The sequence below is a fragment of the Protopterus annectens genome, chromosome 1.part0 (genome assembly GCF_019279795.1).
Source record: "Protopterus annectens isolate FY-2018-M chromosome 1.part0, PAN1.0, whole genome shotgun sequence".
Classification (NCBI taxonomy): Eukaryota; Metazoa; Chordata; order Ceratodontiformes; family Protopteridae; genus Protopterus; species Protopterus annectens.
In genome coordinates, this window is record NC_056725.1 from 1,546,453,360 (window position 1) to 1,546,475,001 (window position 21,642).

Genomic DNA, 21,642 nt, shown 5'->3' on the forward strand with positions numbered 1-21,642 from the left:
GTATTGTATAAATCTCTGTATTACTTTTAATCTTGTTGTAAGTAATATTGTGGAGCTTTTCTTCCTGGGTCTCCACTGAAAATGGGCCTTTGATCCATTCGGACACTACCCGGTAAACAAATGTAATAAATAAATAAAAAAATAAAATCTGCAGCCATTCCTGACAAGAGCACCTACAACATGTCAGGGATGTGCTGGGCAGACTACAGAGGGTAGAGTTGACTGTTAAGTCCAGCAAATGTCAGGTGGGTATGGCAGAAGTCTCTTACCTGGGGCATAGAGCAGGGAGTGGTAAGATCAGGTCAGAACCTGCCAAAGTAGAAGCCATTCAGGCATGGCCTGCACTGCACCTGTTACCAAAAAGCAGGTGAGGGCATTCTTAGGGACAGCAGGGTACTATAGAAAGTTTGTCCCCAGTTATAGTACCATAGCTTCTCACAGACCTGACAAGGAAGAACAGGCCAGATAAGGTAGTGTGGACCCCAGCATGTGAGCAGGCATTTCAGAAGCTGTAGGAAACTTTGGGAGGACCCACTATGTTAGCCAGTCTAGATTACAGCAATGAATTTGTTGTGCAGGTGGATGGTTCAAACCATGGGGTGGGGGCTGTACTTAGCCAGATTTCTTCAGAAGGAGAAGAGCAGTGGTTAATTTCAGTCATAGGCTCCAACCCAGGGAGGAATGCTATGCAGCTGTAGAAAAGGAATGCCTAGCCATAGTGCGGGCACTGCAGAAACTTCAGCCTTATCTGTATGGAAGAATATTCATTGTAGTGACAGATCACAATCCCCTAACATGGTTAAACAAAGCCAGCCAGGAAAGTTCCAAGTTGCTAAAATGGAGCCTAAGGTTGCAAGCATATGATATATCAGTGCAACACCACAGTGGGATTAGCAATGCCAACACTGATGGGCTCTCAAGACAGGGAATGGGGTAAGGTATACTCAGATAGACCTAACCCTCTCAAGCAACGTTTCTCAAGGGTCACTTGAAAAACTAGCTTGAGTTCTCTAGGGGGGAAGATGTGTGAAGATAGGTAAAGGCTGCCAGTCTAGCCAGATAGAATTTTGTAGATAATTCTGTCATTTGTAATATTAATGTAAGCCACAGGCTTGTTCTCTTAAATGTGAAAAGACTGCATTGAATATTGAACTGCAAAAATTTAACAACAGTGCACTCTGCTGTAAGAAAGCTGCTAAGTCAATTCTTTGATGTCAAAACACAGAGCCAAATGTCTAGATAAAGGCATTCTGCCTAATGTCTTGAGACCAGAGTTAATTGCTAGAATTTGCATGTATAAATGTTTTTATTGTTCTGGTTTCCTGACCAGCTGCAAGATCAAGGGCTATTATCCTCTGAGAATCTGTTAGCCTGGGAACCAGAGAGAAATGATGTAATCTGAAATGAATTAGTGGTACTGTGTTATCAATTTAAGGACAGACAGAATGAGAGCATGAGAGCATTTGTCTTGAGAACATCCAACTCACCAGATCTCTGCCTGTGTCTAGATGTAAGTAGGATTTTAGAACTGTGTTTTCTCTTAGATATAGCTAGGAAATAGGAAGATTAGCCTAGTTTGTTTTTCTGTGATGTCAGAATTTTTGCTACTGTATTATTTTAAGTATTTCTCTGTGATCTCTGAACTCTTGACTAGCGCTGTCTATTAAGAAGTATTGTCTTGTGTTTTTATTATTTATTATTAAATATTTTTAAACCTTTCCACTGTAGCTGTTTTGTGTAGAGATAATTTAAGCTCTAAGAGTACATTGCATGTATATGGTGATACTGTACCAAGTCACTCCAAATAAGTCTTGACTGTTCAGTCACACTTACCATTTGGATAATAATATTGTACAGTATAATTGGACACCATTTCATAAGGGCCTTTGAGTAGCTGATAAATATTAGCTGGGTGGTGGCAGTGATTTCTACTATATAGTTTGGGTAAAAGGGGCACAGCTGGAGAACCTGTGCCAGCCTTCCCTAGGAGTGTCTGTGTGGTTGTATAAACCCTTATCTCAAAGTGTGTGTGTGTGTGTGTGTGTGTGTGTGTGTGTGTGTGTGTGTGTGTGTGTGTGTGTGCATGTGTGTGTGTGTGTGTGTGTGTGTGTGTGTGTGTGAGTGTGTGTGTGTGTGTGTGTGTGTGTGTGTGTGTGTGTGTGGGTGTGTGTGTGTGTGTGTGTGTGTGTGTGTGTGTGAGAGCTACTTGGGCAGGGACACAAATCACTGGTTGGACAGAGAGGGTGCTGGAGGTTTTAGTTTGCCCACTAGGCTGAGATCTGGACACTATAGCTGTGCCAGTGGGGAGTCTTATTGGAGACTTGGAGAAAAACGGAGAAACCAGCCCCAGACTGATTGCGATCTCTGTGTGCTCTTAAGGGAAATTGTACTTTACTGTGTGTGTATTTATTATCCTTTCCCTATGTGGACACCTCTCACTGGTGTTAGCGGTGAGGATTGAGGCTTCTTGAGTGTTCAAAGTAGTCTCTTTATACTCAAAATTATATGAGATGTAGATTGCTTTTTTTAGATCCAGACAAAATGTGTTGAAACTTCAGATACTAGATTAAGGATTTCAGTAGCATGTCACAGTCCAGTGATCCACAGAGAGTGTTAGCAATACTTAGTATGATGACTTTGTTAACAGAGTGTAAACAATTGTTGCTGACACTGCATTTGCAGTCGTTATAAATGGCTTCCAGTATTATTTTGTTAATTGGTAGTTGCTTCACATCATCTAGGATGATGCCAAATAGCATATTCAGACTGCATAAGGGCAACACATTTGCAGTTGGAAAGATAATGCTATTATTGCCATGCATTTTGCTTTATTATATTCGTTTCCAGCAGGCATTAGTGCTGCTGTCACAAAGGTGACAATGCTGCAGACTGCAATCCTACTTTGTGTAAAGCTGTAAATTGTGGATAAGAAAAAAATATAATGGGATAATGCAGCTTCATTTCTGCCACATCCTTTTTCATTGGATCATATACATCAAACAGGAAATGGAGCTACTACCTTTGTTGTTAGGATTACTTACTGAGAAGTTAAGTTTGATGTATATGGTCCATGGGTTGTGCATCATTTTGGATGCTTTGGTTGTGAGGGACTGGGCATTTACTACTACTCTGAACTGTGTCAGCACTTTAATTATAATATTGTCCAGAATTGTACAGAATGCTGTAGACATGTGGTGCCGGGATACTTTTCACTTCAGTGATATCTACCCTTTTTCATGGCTGTATGACCATGTGATTGGTGAATTTAAATAAGGTGGTATTGGAGAGTTTGCCTACCTGGAGGTGTACAGGGAAACTTATTCCTTAAAATTTATTTTTCATTTCTTTTTGGAATTTCTCCACATTACTGGATACTGTCAGTGTATATTTATGTTGGTAATGATTTCAATGGTTGTAGCTTTATACACAAAACAATCTTCTGTGTTAAACAGTTCACAATCAAGTGATGTAAGCATTTATATTACTGCGGACAAAAATATTGTATAATCATATTGTTTTGTTCAGAATGAGGCCTGGCTTGCAAAATAGTCTATGTTTAGGGAAAAAGTTTGCCATGAGTTTGTGCTATATACAGCACAGCCACGGTTCCAAGAAAGGGCATTTTGCCCACATTGTATACAAATGAGGAAGAGCACAACCTTTATAGGTTCATAGGCTAGTACTAGGCTAACTGCCCTTGTGAGCCATTTTAAGCCTAGCCAATTATTCCTTGTGAGATTCAAACCCTGTACAGTGCTATACCTTGTGTATGTAAGGCAAACACCTTAACCATTAGGCCACCCTCCCAACCCCCATGTTATGTTGGCTGCAGGACCTGTGCCTGACTCCAAGGAAATGTATCAGGGCACTGATCCAATGCTTGGCAGAACTAAGAACTGGTGGTACATACCCATAAATACAAGAATGGGGTATGCAGTGCCTCAGGTGGGTAATATAGGAGCTTGGTACCTCTACCTAAATCAGGTTCAGAATGTAGACTAGAAATACATCTAACCATAGGTGTGTGTGTGTGTGTGTGTGTGTGTGTGTGTGTGTGTGTGTGTGTGTGTGTGTGTGTGTGTGTGGTCTGTAATATGTGCAGTCTGTGCCAGTCAGCTGGGATCACTTTTTTACACTAGAACTGTCAATCGTCCTGTATAACTACTTTATTGTAGCAGAGAAATGAAGTATTGATGTGGAAAGACTGTTCTGTAAAAGCCATAAAGCCATCCTTTTTCCACATGGAAATGGCACTTGATTAGTAAAGGCATCATCTCAAGAGCAAAGGAGGTTATAACCCCTCTATACTTGGCACTAATCTGACCCATAATTGAGTATAATGCCCCATTTGGCATGTAACATACAAAGCACCTGCAGCAACTGGAGACACCTCAGAGGTTTCTAACAAAGAAGATCAAGGGACTGCAGCATGTGCTGTACACAGATCAACTAAAGTCCCTGTCACTATACTCTGTATTGTATAAACTTCTTAAGGGAGACTTATACCTGGCTCACAGAGCAATCTCAGACACAAACCTAATGAACTTGCTGCATATCCATAAATCAAGCTACCCATGCCAGGGTCCTAAATATGGCCTATGAGTTAAATAGGATGTGCTGGAGGCACAGATTTGTCTCCCAGTGACTGCCATGTCTTTTGAATAGGCTGCCAATTCATATGAAGCAGAGCACCTCTATGACACTGTTCAAGAGGAATTTGGACGAGTGGATGGGGCACCGTAAATTCCTACCAGGGATAGTGCCCACAAACCTCCTGGACATGGGCAGTTATTACTAAATGCAATCCTAGGTATTATCTAGCATATCTATGGAATTACATTGGGATGAACTGACTAGGCTTGAAATGACCTACGGGTCGATACCTAGTGAAAACCTATGATCCTATGTTTCTATCTGTGTTGTGTGGATGTGAGTGCATCTGTGTGTGTGTGTGTGTGTGTGTGTGTGTGTGTGTGTGTGTGTGTGTGTGTATGTGTGTGTGTATGTATACATATAAACTGTAATATATTATACTATAATATTATATATGAAGTACTATACTATATTTATATTTATAATGAGAATAATTGTGCTGACAGAAAATTAAATGAAGGAAAACACAAAATGTCCCACCATTTCATCACCGATCAGTAACAACTAAACCATAAAACACCAATACCTAATGATTGCAAATCTAAACAATATATTTACATTTGTGATCATAATGGTCGAGATCCTATATACATAAATAACACAAAAAATAAATAAATATGCTAATTCCATTATTGCACAACAGAGACTCTAGTGAAATAAATTAAATGATGCTATATTCAACCTCCTCAACTTCAACTGTAGCATAATTCAATGTAATTCATCAACAACCATTTCTATGACCAAAACTGGGTTGCAACAAAAGGATTGTGATCAAATTAACTCTGCAGTCATAGTCTCTCTCTAGGTATGTAATGCATACTTTTAGTGTTATGAAGTGAATCTATATATATATATATATATATATATATATATATATAGATAGATAGATAAATGCATTTGTGTATGTGTGTGTGTGTATGTGTGTATTTCTGGCATGTGTATGTATATGCATAAGTATTATATCCCTGTGTGGCATCCATCTTGTTTTGGGCAGCAACCACAGAAAACAGAGTACAGATGAGTGCTGTGTTTAAATACTGTGTATCATTATATGAGCTGACATCCTTTTTTCACATGGCAGTCTCCTTTCACTGCCTATTTTACAGTCCTGCATTTTGCAGTCACCAAAGATCAGGGTAGCTGTTTCTTCTTGGTGTTCACCTTATACCATACTGCCCTGATCTCCTGGAATCCAGCTCTACTTTTAATCAAAATGTGATCATTTTTGCTATTCAACAGAGATTCAAGCAATAACAAATTAAATAAATCTACTACATTCTTGAGATAATGATTTGGGCATAATTCCTCACAGAGCTACCAAATGACAATTATGTAAAAGCAGTTAAACTCATACCGAAGAATCCGTAAAATCATGTTTCACTCCAAACGAATTTGTAAACCTGAAATATACAGGCATTCCCAAATTGTACCCCAAACTATCTGTAACTTGAGTTTTTGTTGAGAATCGATAAAAAAACTGGACCACTTTTTTGAATGCACATAACCTACTCAAAAGGAGCTCCAAAACTGAACTATCCAGATATTCCCAACTTGTACCCACAAATATATGTAAGTTGATATTTTTTTGTTGAGAACTGCTCTATAGCTCGACCATTTTATTGAATACAGATAACCTACCCTGAGGTGGTGGGATTGTGCCAGTAATGTTAAGTAAAGGGGTGCATGAAAGAAGCTCCCTTATGGCTGCTGCAGGGGCCTATCCCCCACTTAACACAGGGCATAATATTTTCTGTTTATGCTCATAAGATTTTGATGATGAGTTCCACTGATGCATCAGGTCTTCCTGAAACTTACCATTTCCATAAGTATCACTTGCTGTCAATACTGCATATGCTTCCCTTACCTGTGAATATGTATGGCTTTGCAATCTCAATCTCCAGGCAGTTATGCAGAAAAGCAGCTATAAATTCTGGACTGGAATAATACGTAAATTTGCCCCACCTTAGATAATCTTCCTAAGTGAAGTTATTCTGAGCAGTTTTTTGTACTCTGGCTACATTAATGAACAAAACTCAAAATATTAGCCTTTTTTTCTTAAACAATACTGTTTTGTAGTACAAGTTGGATTTAAAAAAGGTATTTGAAATCATGTCACATGGGCAGAGGCCTGTGGGATGTATGGCAGTTCACCTTCTTAAAAGCTGGCAAAACTCAAGTTCCCAAACATCAATGTGTTGAAATAAAAATCATTCACAACAAATATCATACAGAAACACACATACCAGATATTATTTCACAATAGTTAGAAATTTATTGGTGTTTCTTCAAGGGAGCAGCTGCATATGGAGACTTCCTCCATATATCCCTCACTTATTCTTGTTCTGAGGTTGCACAGATTTTGGGGAAGCAGGTATGTGGTATTTTAAGAAAAAAAGGTGTTTTCCTTTCCCTCAGGATGTATGAACTCAAACTCAGAATAATAAATAAGGAGAAAGTAAGAAGTACATCCTTGCACGTATATAACAGGGGCTGGCCATGTGCAAAATGAACAATACTTTTTATTATTTTCAATGTGCATTTTGCCCATGCTTCATTCTGTTTATCTTTTATGAGTTTGCTTATTTGGTGGATCGTATATAGTGGGGAACATTTGTTTAGTTCTTTTTGGTCATTTCCCTTTTTATATTGTCTGTGAAATGGAATTGTGGCTTAAATTTCTAATTCCAGCTTTATCAGCAGCATGCAGTTTATAAAATTATTTTCTAAAACTTAGATAAATGTATATCTTACCACAGTTTGCTTCATCTAGGCCATCTGGACAATCCTTTATACCATCGCAGGGTGGAACACAGAGTCCATTCAGTGAACAAAAAAATTCACCAGGGCAAGCTATAAAAACACATATAGTATAGTTAGTACCATAGATATACAAAGCATATGTCAGGGGGGATATACATACTCTCACACAAAAACGTGGTGACTGATCACAGAAAACAAAATAAATTGAAACATAGGACGTTTAGTATGGAAAATTAAGGGTATTGGCTGCTCATAAATGTCATCCTGAGTCCCTGAATGTTATCTCCTCAGTGTCCATCTTAGCAAGTCATTTAACCAGACAGTGCTCCTGGGTTACTCCTGGAAAGACGTATTTGTGCCCTGTGGCTTTACCTGGCTGAAAAATAAGAAAAAAGAAAAAGAAAAGTATTGTTGCTAAGAAATATGTACATGAGTGTAAATATACTATCACATATTTGGGTAATTTTGAGTGTGGCAGGATGATATGAGTTGTGTAAGAGGGTATAATAGCATTAAATTAGGTTTTAACTAAGCACTGAAAAATCTTTCTTGTTAGAAATGGACCAATTTCAAACACAGCCCAGGTGAATATAGGTACCATATCAAACAAAAAGAAAACAACTTTAGCATCCTTATTATTAAAGCAATATCACAGTCAACCAGAGACTGTACAGAAAATGGATAGTGCTGCAGTTAATATGCTTGTACATAAGGAAGAGATAGGTAAACACTCATGAAAAATCAGGTATAGGTGGAGAACGAAAAAAGGAGATAAAAGGTGAACTACAGACACGTGTATGGAGATTTGGACAGAGAAGGAGAAAAGTAGAAGGGAGCTAAAAAGGAGAAAAAAAAGGGCCGAGTAGAAAGTAATAAGGTGGAAGGACTACAAAAACATAGTTATTTTTCTTTAAAGAAAACTAAATACAATATTTAGTCTTAAAGAGTGTCACACCTTCTTTTCTCATGGTAGACAAGTTACTGCTCACATTTGCATTTTGTTACTTGTCATTTTTACCAACCTAATGTACTTGTGTATATATATTTATATATATATATATATATATATACATATATATATATATATATATATATATATATATATATATATATATATACATATATATATATATATATATATATATATATATATCCCTCTGAAAGACTGTCCAACTTGTATATTCATTTTGTATGACACTATGCTAAAAATCTAAGTAGGCCATATATAAAGTTCTTTTCTGGTTTATTGCTCTAACAGCAGTCAGTTAAATCTTTTTAGGTTTGACTGATATTTACATCTTGCTGTAGGCCCACGCTGCCTTGGTTCCCATGCTCCAACGACTTATACTCAATAAGCCTTTCCTTCAGAAAAAAAGTCATAATCTTTTATTCCATAGGCATGGTATCTTGCAGAACTCCTCAGTTTGATACAAATTTATGTTTTCAGGTGCTCCACTTTGTTTTAGAATTACCCTTAAAGTCTTTTTTACTTTCAGCCTGGGTTTAGATCAGTACTATTAACCTGAAATATTTCTGCTATATTGTTTGATAACTGCTTTTCCCACTCATGAAAACTGAGAAATAAATGTTTATCATTGTTGCCTTTTCTGTCACTCTGAAAAGAGTACTTCGCGTTTATATGAAAACATTTAGAATATGGGCCTTTTCTCTATAACTCTTCATATAAAGTTTTCTCATCTGTCAAGCTCTCCCACCCTGTGCTATCCTAAAGTGCTTGATGTCACTAACTTGTACCACAGTGTAGATGAAGTATATAGAACCTAATAATGGGACATGCATGTTTACAGAGGTAACATTGTAGATGTGCTTATTAAAGCAGAGGAACAGAGAAGCCTTTGGAGCAGTGAAATATCACAATTTATTATTTGATAAAACTGCATTGACTCTACTACAGATTGCAGCAGATATTCCAGAGTAGAAAACTAAATAGGGGAAATATTGTGAGGTACTTAATGCAAAGCTAAAATGAGAGCAAATAATTCCATTTTAAGAAATACACACATTTTTACATGGCATCTAAACTCCTGAAATCTGTTCACAACTTTAAAATGTTGGACATTTTTAAATGATGGAAACCTTTTACAGGCAAATGATGTTAAATATATTCACAACTGACAGCTAAGGAATGTTAATAACTTGCCAGGATCAGACCATGGGAATACCAATTTATTTACTATGTGCATCAGCACACCATAACATTCAGTTTTCTACTATCTGTGTGCTTTGCTGTAAAACTCAATCAGATCAAATAATAAAATGAGACTGAATATAACATTACCATTCTTTACTCAGCTCACCGAGTTCCTTCAGATTGCTGTGAGTCCTTTTCCTTTCATTAAACGAAGCATTTGCATGGCACTTGATTCAAATGAGAAGTCAACTTAGCGGAAAACTGTTGCACACTATTATTTTCCATATTTTTTCTGTCCTCTTAAATTTTGATTTTCCAATTGGTTGGTGATGACTAGTGTAACAAATGCTACTTATGCAAAAAGTGATGCATTGATAAAAGGTCTTCGAAGTTTGATACTTCTTACAGGGTAAATTATAGTACAGGTGCTTCATCTCGAACCAGATTTGCAGTAGAAATAACCTTCTCCTACTAAGTTACTAAACCCATTCATTGTAATATTAACACATGGATCCCATCTCTAACTAGCATCACTATCACAATCTCAGTTTATTTGCTACATTTTCTTGTGTTTGGTATTAAAGTTTACAAAATTAACTGGTGTGGGATCAGTTCATTTCTTAATATAGGGGAAAAATACATTGAGCATATGGATAAAAAAAACAGGAAATATAAGTAATCTGAAAAGATTAAAAACATAATAAAGATGCCACTAAAAAGAAAATCAGTTAGTACTTACGATTTGATTGGTTAAAGAGACCAAAATGGAACTGTACCCCCGGTCCTGTTAAAGATATCTGAGATGCAAATGTAATGGTAATGATGCGTGACAATGTAAAGATTCTTTCTACGTAAGGCTGCAAGATTCGCATTCCACAAAGCCTGTTAAAAGACAGCACATTAAATGCATCAGAGGTATTTAGTCATGACGTATTTTTCTATGCGGGCTATAAAATTAAAGGTTTTAACAATACAGGCCTTAAAGTGATGAAGTTTACTTCTTACACACTGAATGCTTCACAGCAAGAGTTGACAATGTTGTAAAGACCCAGTAGGCTTCACTGTCCCAAGTAGCTAGTAGTCCTCTCAATTGCAATGAAATTGGAAACTAAGAATATCAGACTTTACAGAGTGCACTTTATAAGTGCACAACAAGTACAAATATGACTCTGTCATTGTCCATGTTGGTGTGAATGACCTGAGATGTACCTCCCTGGACTACATGAAAAGAGACATGGAAGAGCTCTCCGATCTTGTAGCCCAGGCAGGTATGACCCTAGCCCTGAGTAGCATTCTGCCATCACCCAGAATGATGCCGCAGTACAAGGACAAAATGACTGACTTCAATAATTGGCTAAGCTTCTGGTGCCATTCTAAAGGGATCCAGTATCTGTCTGCCTGGGATGACATGGTTGACAGACCATGATGCTTTGACAGAGACGGCCTGCACCTGTCACCCCTGGGATTCCGGATACTGGCTAAGATTCTTGCCGCCCCTATAGTGCCTTTTTTAGGCAAGGTTCAAATGACAAATTCACCACCATAACAGGAACAGGCAAGCAAAAACTGAGGGTGATGCTACTCAATGCTAGAAGTCTAAATCTCAAAATGCACTCACTCGAGGCACTCCTTAAAATGGAGAACATCGATATCTGTGCAGTGACTGAGACCTGGTTCAAGGCTCCAGAGGACATCCCTGCACTACCAGGCTATAACTCATACCACATTTTTCGGCCATGTAGCCTGGACCGGAACACCAAAGGCAGAGGTGTGTCCATATTCATTAAGGATATCCACACCTCCAGGCTAGTTGCTCAGCATAATGCAGCCGAGGTTATCCAAGTGCAACTAACTCTGGGCAAAACTGCAATCCAAATTGTAGCTTGATACAGATCACCCACCATGCCCCAGGATTCTCACTCCTCTTTTCCTGATGTACTGGAAAATATTAGGGTTCAACCAAACACCCTAATAATGGTCGATTTCAACTACCCCACCATTAACTGGAAAACTACTCATGTACCAACTCCTTTGCTCAACGCTTTCTGGAATTCATAAACTCCAATGTCCTGGATCAACTTATCCACACCTCCACCAGGGGCAACAATATCCTAGATCTAGTCATTACCAACATGAGTGACTAGTGTTCCACACCTGAAGTCAACGCCTCATTGGTCCGATCTGACCATAAGCTAATTACCCTAGATATCCACATCCTGCCCCTACCCCCCATTAATGAAACCATGGTAAAAGATTTCTCTAAAGCCAACTTCATGCTTCTTAAGACAGAAGTGGTGAACTTCATGACACCCATGCAGATGGACAATACAGTTACGACTACTGAATCCTACACAATTGCACTTTATAAGCACTTACATGAGGGCATGGATCGTGCTATCCCAAACAGAACCAAGATGCTATCCTCCAAAAAAAGGAAGCCAATCTGGTGGTCCCCTGCCCATAAACAAACTGTACAACAGAAGGAAGAAACTGTTGCAAAAGAGAGTAAAATCCCATGAGTGGAGGAGCTCCCTGGTCAGCCTCAGTAAGAAGCTGCGATCCCTGATAAAATCCTCCAAAGCTAGTTACGAAAACAAAATTGCCACTGATTCTAAAGACAACCACAAAGCATTCTATAGCTATGTCAAGAATCTCAGTGGCAACACTCAGATCTGCTCTGAGTTACAGCACAATTTCACTAAATATACAGACCCAACTGATATTGCCAACATCCTCGCAGATAGGTTCAGTGATAACTTTACTCCCCTCTCATCTCCTAAAGAGCCCATCTCTATAATGGAAGAATGCAAAGTTCCTGTAATCACGGCTAAACAGGTAAAAACCACACTCTCCAAAGCCAAGAACACAGGATCCATGGGACCAGACAACATCCCAAGCTGTGTGCTACATGAACTACAGAATGAACTGGCACCCCACCTAAGTACCATGTTCAATCATAGCCTCACCTCAGGCATAATGCCTGCTGAATGGCACACAGTGACGGTTATCCCACTCCACAAGGAGGGAGCCACTACGGACTCTGGGAACTACCGCCCTATTAACCTGACGAGCCTGGTCTGCAAGGCCCTGGAACATATCATCATGGAACTTATAAACAAAGACAATGGTAATCTCCAAACTCTGGACCCCACCCAGTTCGGGTTTGTAAAAGGCAGATCATGTCTCCTAAACCTGATAGACTTCTTTGAAGCAGTCACCAAAGCTGTAGACAAGGCTAAGGTGATTCACACAGCCTATCTAGATCTTGCCAAGGCTTTTGACAACATACCCCACTCTGGAATTATAGATAAACTCACTAAACTAGGTATAAAACCCTATGTCACAAGATGGGTTGCCAACTGGCTCACTGACAGAACCCACGCTGTGAAAGCAGCAGACTCCAAATCCGACTTCAGACCAGTGACAAGTGGAGTACCACAGGGTTCAGTCCTGGGTCCTCTCCTGTTTGGTATCTACATCTCTGAAGTACAGGCTAACACAGAAGATCTTTGGCTAATGAAGTTCGCAGATGACTGCAAACTAGGAGCCATAATTGAAAATCCTAACGATGTGGACATCCTACAAAAGGGCCTCACTGAGACAGATGCCTGGTGTCAAAGCCATGGCCTCAAGCTCAATGCCAAAAAGTGCATTGTCATCCCCTTTGGTAAAAACTCTGTACCCATGAGTTACAACATAGGCGGTAGTATACTTAACACTGGAAGTGTGATAAGAGACCTTGGGACACAGGTGGACAGTAGTCTCTCCTTTGATAATCACATCACCACAGTGGTCAGGAAATCCTCCTACATGACACACCTCATCACAAAAGGTTCCTCATCCAGAAAAAAAGAGGCCATTGTTCCCCTCTACTCATCACTCATTAGACCCATTATAGAGTACAACTCCCCTTTTGGTATGTACCTCACAAGACATCTACAACAACTGGAAAGTCCGCAGAAATACCTCACAAAGAGGATTACAGGCCTCAAACAGATGCCCTACGCAGACCGTCTCAAAAAACTCCAGCTTTACTCTGTCGTATATCGCCTACTCAGAGATGATCTCTGCCTAACATACAAAGCTATGTCAAACCCAGAGCTGTTGGACATGCTCCACTTAAATAAATCCCAATCCCTCTGAGCTACATGCTCTAGGGACCTAAACCTTGGCACCACAATAAACAGAACATGCCAGAGGGATATATTCCTGTCCCAGAGACTTCCCATACTCTGGAATAAACTACCTATCTATATCAAACAAATCTCCTCATTAGCACTTTTCAAGAAAAATCTCGATGATTGGATGGGAAATAGGAAATTCACCCCGGGATCACCTCTGTGGCTCTGCTCGACTGTGGCACAGGAAAATAATTTTCTTGGGTGGCAAAAGCCAGGGTACCTTTTTGGCTGGGCTTGTATAGGCCCCAGGGCTGATAGCCTAATACCTACCTATGAACCTATTTATGCCTACTAAAAGTGCTTGCATAGTAGTAGCTCATGTCATATATGCTTGCTGCCACCTGCTTTAGATGGCAAGTTACTTAACTCCCACTTGCCCAGTCCTACTTAATTGCCTAGCTCTCCCACTATCTTTCCATATTAAACTGTATAGCCCTTCTGGAGCCCTAACTCTAACCCTAAAACTCCTAACTGGTCCCTAACCCTAACTATAAAACTCCCCTACTGTTCCATTACCATAAATTTCCAGATCATTCCTTAAACATAAAACTCCACTCTCCCCTAAACTTCCTGATTTTTCCATAACCTTAAACTCACATATTACTCCTTAAGCTTAATACTGTCCTGCTGTTTCATACCCCTAAACTCACATCCCACTGTCTAACCTTAAAACTCTCCTTCTTTTTCCTGAGACTAAACTGCCCTCCCACTTCTTAACCATAAAACTCCCTTTCCACTCCCTAAGCCTAAAGACCCTCCAGATCACTGCCTGGAACTTAATCTACACTCCCCCACCTCCCATTCCCTCATCATGGCTGCCACATTTACCTTGCTCATGTCCTGGTGAGGTGAGGTATTTCCACTCTCTCTGCATGGCTGCTGCACCTCAGCTGAACATGTAGTCCAGTTTGAGCACAAGCAGCACCCCTTATGAGCTACAAGATGTCTGTGTCCCTGGGCATGATATGGTGGCCTATGAACTCCTGGGACTTGGGTGCATGTAGTAGACCTGTGAAATTCTGAGGTCATTATTATTTATTCATTCCATTCATAGGTTCATAGGTTCATAGGTTCATACTAGGCTATCTGCCCGAGGGCATTTATAAGCCTAGCCCATAGTTTTGTGGCTTACGCCACCCCTTTAGTTTGGAGAAACTATGCCCATTATTTTGCTGTGCCTCTGTCGAGCAGTGACACTGAGGTAACCCCTGGGGTGTATCTGCGATCTCCCATCCATTGGTCAAGATTCCTCTTGAACAAGGCCAGCGAGGTGCTCTGCCTCACATAAACCGGGATTTTGTTCCACAGCATAGGGAGTCTTTGGGTGATGAATCTGTCCCTCCAGCACGTCCTATTAATAACCGTGTCGAGGTTTAAGTCTCCCGCCCTTGTGGCTCTGAGGGATCTAGATTTTTTGAGATGAAGCATGTTCATCAAATCTGGGTTTGACATGGCCTTGTATGTCAGGCATAGGTCACCTCTGAGCAAGCGGTAAGCAACTGAATATAAATGGAGTTCTTTCAGTCGGGCAGCATAAGACAGATTTTTGAGACCCTTTATTCTTTTGGTGAGGAACTTTTGTGGCCTCTCCAGCTGCTGCAAGTGTCGGGTCAGATACATTCCGAATGGGGCATTGTACTCGATCATTGGTCTGATGAGTGATGAGTATAGGGAGACTATGACTTCCCTTGATCTAGATGTGAATCCCTTCATGATAAGGTGGGCAATGTAGAAGGTCTTCCTAACTACTTTAGCAATATGAGTGTCGAATGAAAGGCTACTGTCAACCTGGGTTCCCAGGTCCCTAATAACTTCTTCTGTGTTCAGGGATTGCCACCTATATGGTAGCTAGGGGTAACCTTATTTTTCCCGAAGGGTATGACTATGCATTTCTTGGCATTTAACTTTAGGCCATGGCTCTGGCACCAGTTATCCATTTCTGTGAGACCCTTCTGAAGGATATCTGTGTCGGATGTGTTTTCAACTACGGCCCAGTTTGCAGTCATCTGCAAACTTTGTCAGACATAACCCTCCTGTGTTTGCTTGTACTTCAGAAAAGTAGATGCCAAACAAGAGTGGGCCCAGGACTGAGCCCTGTGGGACACCACTTGTGACAGGCTTTGAGTCTGACATGGCGCCAGCAACTCTGACCCTGTGGGTTCTGTCACTCAGCCAGTTTGCAACCCATCTTGTAATGTATGGGTTTACATTTAAGTTGATGAGTTTTTCAATGATACCCGAGTGAGGTATTGTATCAAAAGCCTTCGCCAGGTCTAGGTAGGCTGTATGGACTGCCTTTCCCTCATCAATGGCCTTGGTGACTGTTTCGAAAAAGTCAACCAAGTTTAGAAGGCATGATCTGCCTTTGACAAAGCCAAACTGGGTTGGATCCAAAAAAGAATTATTTCCCATTAAACACTGTTGCACTAGATATTAACTTGTCTCTTATTGCAGACAGTATGTAGGGTAACAGGTGGTATAAGCTTTTACCATCCACATCAATAACTTTCCTTAACATGGATTTCAGTGCTTCATTAAACTTTACAGTCTGCAGATAATAGACTATTGTCCTTCTCTGTTTGACTTTAAAGCACTGAGACAAATGATGCAGTATTGGTCGCTAACTGCTGTTTTAGGGAATTCACTTCACTCTGTTGAATTATCAGCTTATCACCATAGTGAGGTTTATGAAAATTCATCAGAAGCATTCCTTGTCTATTACTGGCCATGACTAAAGAAGAAGGAATACAGAATGTGCATGGCAGGGTAAGTGTGGGTTTGGGATCTCAATGCTGAAGCGTTTAGATATGCCAAAAGCTTTAACGTTAGGGGTTTGTTTGTGTGTGTGTGTGTGTGTGTGTGTGTGTGTGTGTGTGTGTGTGTGTGTGTGTGTGTGTGTGTCTGTGTGTGTGTGTGTGTGTGTGTGTGTGTGTGTGTGTGTGCGTGTGCATGTATGTGTGCGTGTGTGCGTGTATGTGTGTGTGTGTGTGTGTGTGTGTGTGTGTGTGTGTGTGTGTCTGTCTGTCTGTCTGTCTGTATGTCTGTCTGTCTGTTATGGTTAGCATATGTACTAGAGAAAGGGACAGATTTAGTGTTCTACATGTGTATTGCTATATGCAATGTGTCTCAGAATGCCTTGTGTAGTGGTGGTGTTACAGAAAGGGTATAAAGTTTTTTTCTGAGGTATGGTGTAGAATTAGGAATAGGAGTAGGGTAAGGGTTAATATGCACTAGTAAGGTGGTGCATGGGACAAATCCCTTTCTTCTCTTCCATTATTAGGCCCATAATAGAATATAATGCTACATTCAGTATATATTTGTCCAGACCTGTGATCCAATTTGAAGAAAAAAAATATTTTTCTCACTGAAAAGTCAAAGTTAGGAGTTCCATGAATACAGACTCCTATAAGGTGACCATTATCTAGTCTACAAGGCCTCAAATGACTCAGTCCTGCATGACTTCCAACATGTTTACAACCCTATAGCATCATGAATACCCACACAAGGGACCTAAACCTCCACTGCAACTCAAACAGAGTCTTCTGGCAGGACAGATACCATTCTAAAACAGTTTCTCTCCTGTATAATAGACATCCCTCTTATATTAAAGAAAGTAGCTCCCTAAATCTCTACCAGTTGTCAGCCTAGACAAGTGGATGGGAAACTCTAAATTTACACCAGGTCTGGCCCTTCAGCTCCTTATACAAATGGGTAAGAAGTAATGGAAAATGCAGGGCCTTGTCTAAAAAATATCTACCTGATGAAGTGCCCAGTAATAACCTACAAGCCTATGCATTTGTAAAGTGACCTCATACAATGGCTTGGGATTAATTAAACATGCTAGCTATACGAGATGTAATCTTATCTCAGCTAAGACCCTTCAGCATGGAGTTTGAGGTCTGGTCACAGTGTTATTGTTTACAAAAATTGGATACATTGCCAAATGCAGGTAGGGTCTCTTAATTGCTTCCAGCTACAGTTGCTGCTGTAAAGCCAATTATCTCTGTCTTCTTATTTATTTATTTGACGTTTGACTACTGGGAAAATCCATGTAGGTAGAAGCCAATTTTCAGTGGAGGCTTGGGGAAACAAGCTCTAAATTATTACAAAACATTTTAATAATTTTACAGTCTTCAAAAATAAAACAGAAACATCTGCACTTTAAATAATTATAACAAATTAGACATAATATAATCATTTAATATTTAATACAATTTTAGACAGTTTGTAGAGAAATTAAAGGAAAGTTAGTCTAATACAAACAGGAATTGCAATACGAAGTGAGGGAGAACAGGCTTACGGTATATTTAGAGAGAAAGTCAGGGAAGAGAATTAGATAGCAGTAAGGAAATATGTGATGAAGGGAGTAAGGAGGTGTACGGAATGAAACGCTTCTTGTTCACATTTAGGGATTTAGTTTATCCTAGCTTTGAGCAAGAACAGAGCCAGATTTTAGCTAGGAAGTCTTTCAGAGTGGTTTTGAAAGATGGGAGGGAGGGTATAGACCTGATGGATACAGATAAGGAGTTCTAGGACTTAGCAACCTTGTACGGATACAGACAATGCCCAGCAGATTTGCTAGGTTTGTAGACAGACAGGAGTTTTTGGTCAGAAGATCACATCGACTGACTGGGAACATAGATGAGCAGAATTTTTTTTAGTGTTGGACAGGCAGATGGATGCTGGATAATTTTATAGGTGGTAAGAAGTTGTGTATATGTTAGTTGGCGTGACAGTTCTAACCAATTTAGGCTTTTCAGTGCTATACAGTGGTGGGTTTCAACAGTGCAAAAAAGTGCATTAAGAGCAGCTTGACTCACATTATCTATCCATTGCATTATGTAATGTATATACTAGCCACCTAGCATTGTGAACATTTGCTCTCAATGATTGTCATTTGTGATGTGACACCCTGATCCCTTGTGCAAAAATGGGAAAATGTGTTGTAGATGGATGGATAGATGTTTGCTAGAACCCTCATTAGCACCTATAACTCATTTAGTTATTGCCAAATAGTGTAACATGAGTGCTACAGTGACTGAACAGTAGCAGTATAACATGCTGGGCATGTCATATGGTGGTTCTCTGATAAAGTATGAAAGCATTTTTAATCCTAATCACACTATTGAATGGAAAGAATGCAGTAGCAGCAGCACTAAATGTAGACTTGTGTTACCACAGTGTAAGACAGAGATGAAAAAACAATGTTTGCTATCATCATCCATTGCACTGTTTTATTATATTTCTCACATTTCTGAAGTATTTGCTTTGTATATCTAAGCCACATCAACAGCAGTGCAAATTCCGACAACTCATGCTTACATCACTTGTGGTGTAAATTAGTTAGCTAACAGATTGTCTTTTTTCATTTCCCCCTTCAAAAGAATTATATTATGTTTGTCTAACACATTCTTAAATTCTACTCTTTTTTTATGCTAGACACATTTATCACTGACCATGTACACAGCTAATGTCATAGACAGAGTAACTGTAGTGTGTTAAGGAAAGTCTTCAGTAGTGATTTACTTTAATCTATGGTTGACCTTTTGGCAAACTATTTTGCAAACAAGAACTGGTAATTAAAGCTGACAGCAATAATCCTTACTAGAAAATGACTGAACATTTACAAACCCTCTGTATAGCAAGATTAACACCAGATGTTCTAGAGATCAATTCTCTGCCTTTATAGAAAAGCTTTATAGAAGTGGTTCTCCATACCACACTATGTATGCCGGGAGCATGCAGAATTTCACAGCTTCACTGTGGAGCTGTCAGCCTCTGATTAGTCACGTCTCCTCACAGAACCTTCTGTCATTTGGGAATGCACTTACCAAAAGCTACTTGCAAGTTAATAACAGAAGACGAATACTTATTTATTTATTTGTTTATTTGTTTTTTTGGATTTTTTTGACATCTGCTTACAGGAAATTCTGACAGGGCAATAATTTGTTTACAGGCCTGAGGAGAAAAACTGCATGATTAAATACATTTTACAGATAGACACAACATCACATATACATAAGAAAACAATATTTACAATACTCATATACAAGCTAAATATATGTGTGTGTGTATATATATATATATATATATATATATATATATATATATATATATATATATATCCTCCTCTTCTATTTGCAGGAGGGCAAACCTACTTGCACCCCTCACACCCATTGCTAATTAAGTATACCAACTTTGAGATCATACTAAAATGGCAAAAGGGTAAAATTCCCTTCTTCCCACTGCACAGTGATCTCACACAGAACTAATAGCTGATTTTTGATCACACACATCAGCTTTCATTTTGTTTGATAAAAACGTTTGACAAAACAAATGTATACCATATATGAATGTTTCAGCAAACTGTGAACATTCATAAGAGTGAACACAGAAAAAGCAATCATTTTACATTGACCAATCAAAATGAACAAACATCAAAAATGAAAACTATTTTTTCTTTTGCAAGGGAGAAAGTCCCCCTACACCTCTAAGATCTCCTGCTACATATATATACTAACTCTGAGATCACACAACAGCAGTGTGAAGGCAAATTCCTTTAACCTGCTGAAAAGTAATCTAATTTAAACGGTTGCCAGCAGAAAGTTCATTTAACAGAATGTTCGCTCACACGAGTGATCACTTTTTCTTTTTTTACACCAATAAATGCTCACACGAGTGATCACTTTTTCTTTTTTACAACAGTAAAAAGTGTTTACTTATGCGAGCATTCGCTCTGGTCAGCTACCAAATATATATATATATATATATATATATATATATATATATATAAAACGCAAAGTTATACATGCTGTATGTAAGGTAGAACAGACCCCATATATTAGAATAGAAAATGCTGCAATAATAAAGCTACAGCAAGAAAAATCATGACTAGTTGGTTAATAAAAATGTATTTCTATGTCTTAAGCATGATGTAGGAGATTAAATAGTTTATAAAAAGAGGGGATAGCATTTAGTGAATCTTGAAAGGTAAGTATTATTTGAAAAGGCATGACAGGTTTTGTATAAAAAAGGAAGTAAGAGGAAAAGAACAAATGGAAAGAGGAGGAGGTTTGTTAGTAAGAGACGTTTAATAGATAACAAATGAAATAGTGAGATGTGGGGGGGGGGGAGATGCTCCTGTGAGGAGTTATGTTGTGTTTAAGTGATGGATTATTTATACATATGTATCAAATCAGGAACAATGAAAAACAGTGATCAAACATGAAATTAGAACTAGCTGTTCTGTATTACTTGCTTCGCTATAGAAGTGAAGTGTCTTTAGTAGGTATGGAATCTGACAATCAGACATTGGCTCCGTTTTACCCAACACCTTCTGAAAAAGTATCTTTAAGCTAATGAACATGACTTTATCTACACAGCTGGTGAAGACCTTAAGCATTATACCAAACCTACCCCTTATCAAACTCCCAAAAGAAAACTCAGCCAGAACAGTAGTAGTTACGGTTAGCAGTCTATTAACAGAAGGAGCAGTGGCAGATCTCAAATGCAGCTGTGTATGTGTCTTATTTTACAGAAGAAAGTTTGTATTTAAAGTGGATTCCAACAAGCCAATTAACCTACTATACCCATTGCCTGCAGCAGTTGAACTACCTTTAACATCTCACCTTTGCCCCTTCCCTTTTATTCCATCTCCATAGCTCTCTCCCCTAATCTCTTCCCTTCATATTTCCACTCTACTCTCCTTTCGACTCTATACTTCTTTCACTCTAGTCTGTTTCCTTGCATATCTTAGGCTCTTGCCTCTCTCTCATCTGATGTTCCTTTTTCATAACTTTCCATACTGTTTTTAATAATATTTCTCATCTGGCTTCAGCTAATAGCCATCTTGCTTTATTATTCCCTATCCATCCTACTGAATGTTCTTTTTTATAT

At 39.1% G+C, this 21,642-nt stretch overlaps 1 protein-coding gene across 3 annotated transcripts in view; it reads right to left on the reverse strand.

The window, feature by feature from the left end:
- The window catches only part of TMPRSS6 (transmembrane serine protease 6), a 1,200,807-nt gene that overhangs the window by 382,895 nt on the left and 796,270 nt on the right, over positions 1 to 21,642 (reverse strand). For all 3 annotated transcript variants that reach the window (XM_044068021.1, XM_044068020.1, XM_044068019.1), the window contains 2 exons: positions 10,305 to 10,447; positions 7,405 to 7,503 (listed from right to left, as the gene is read on the reverse strand). In XM_044068021.1, the coding sequence (XP_043923956.1) occupies positions 7,405 to 7,503; positions 10,305 to 10,447 (242 nt within the window). The remainder of the gene's footprint in view (positions 1 to 7,404; positions 7,504 to 10,304; positions 10,448 to 21,642) is intronic.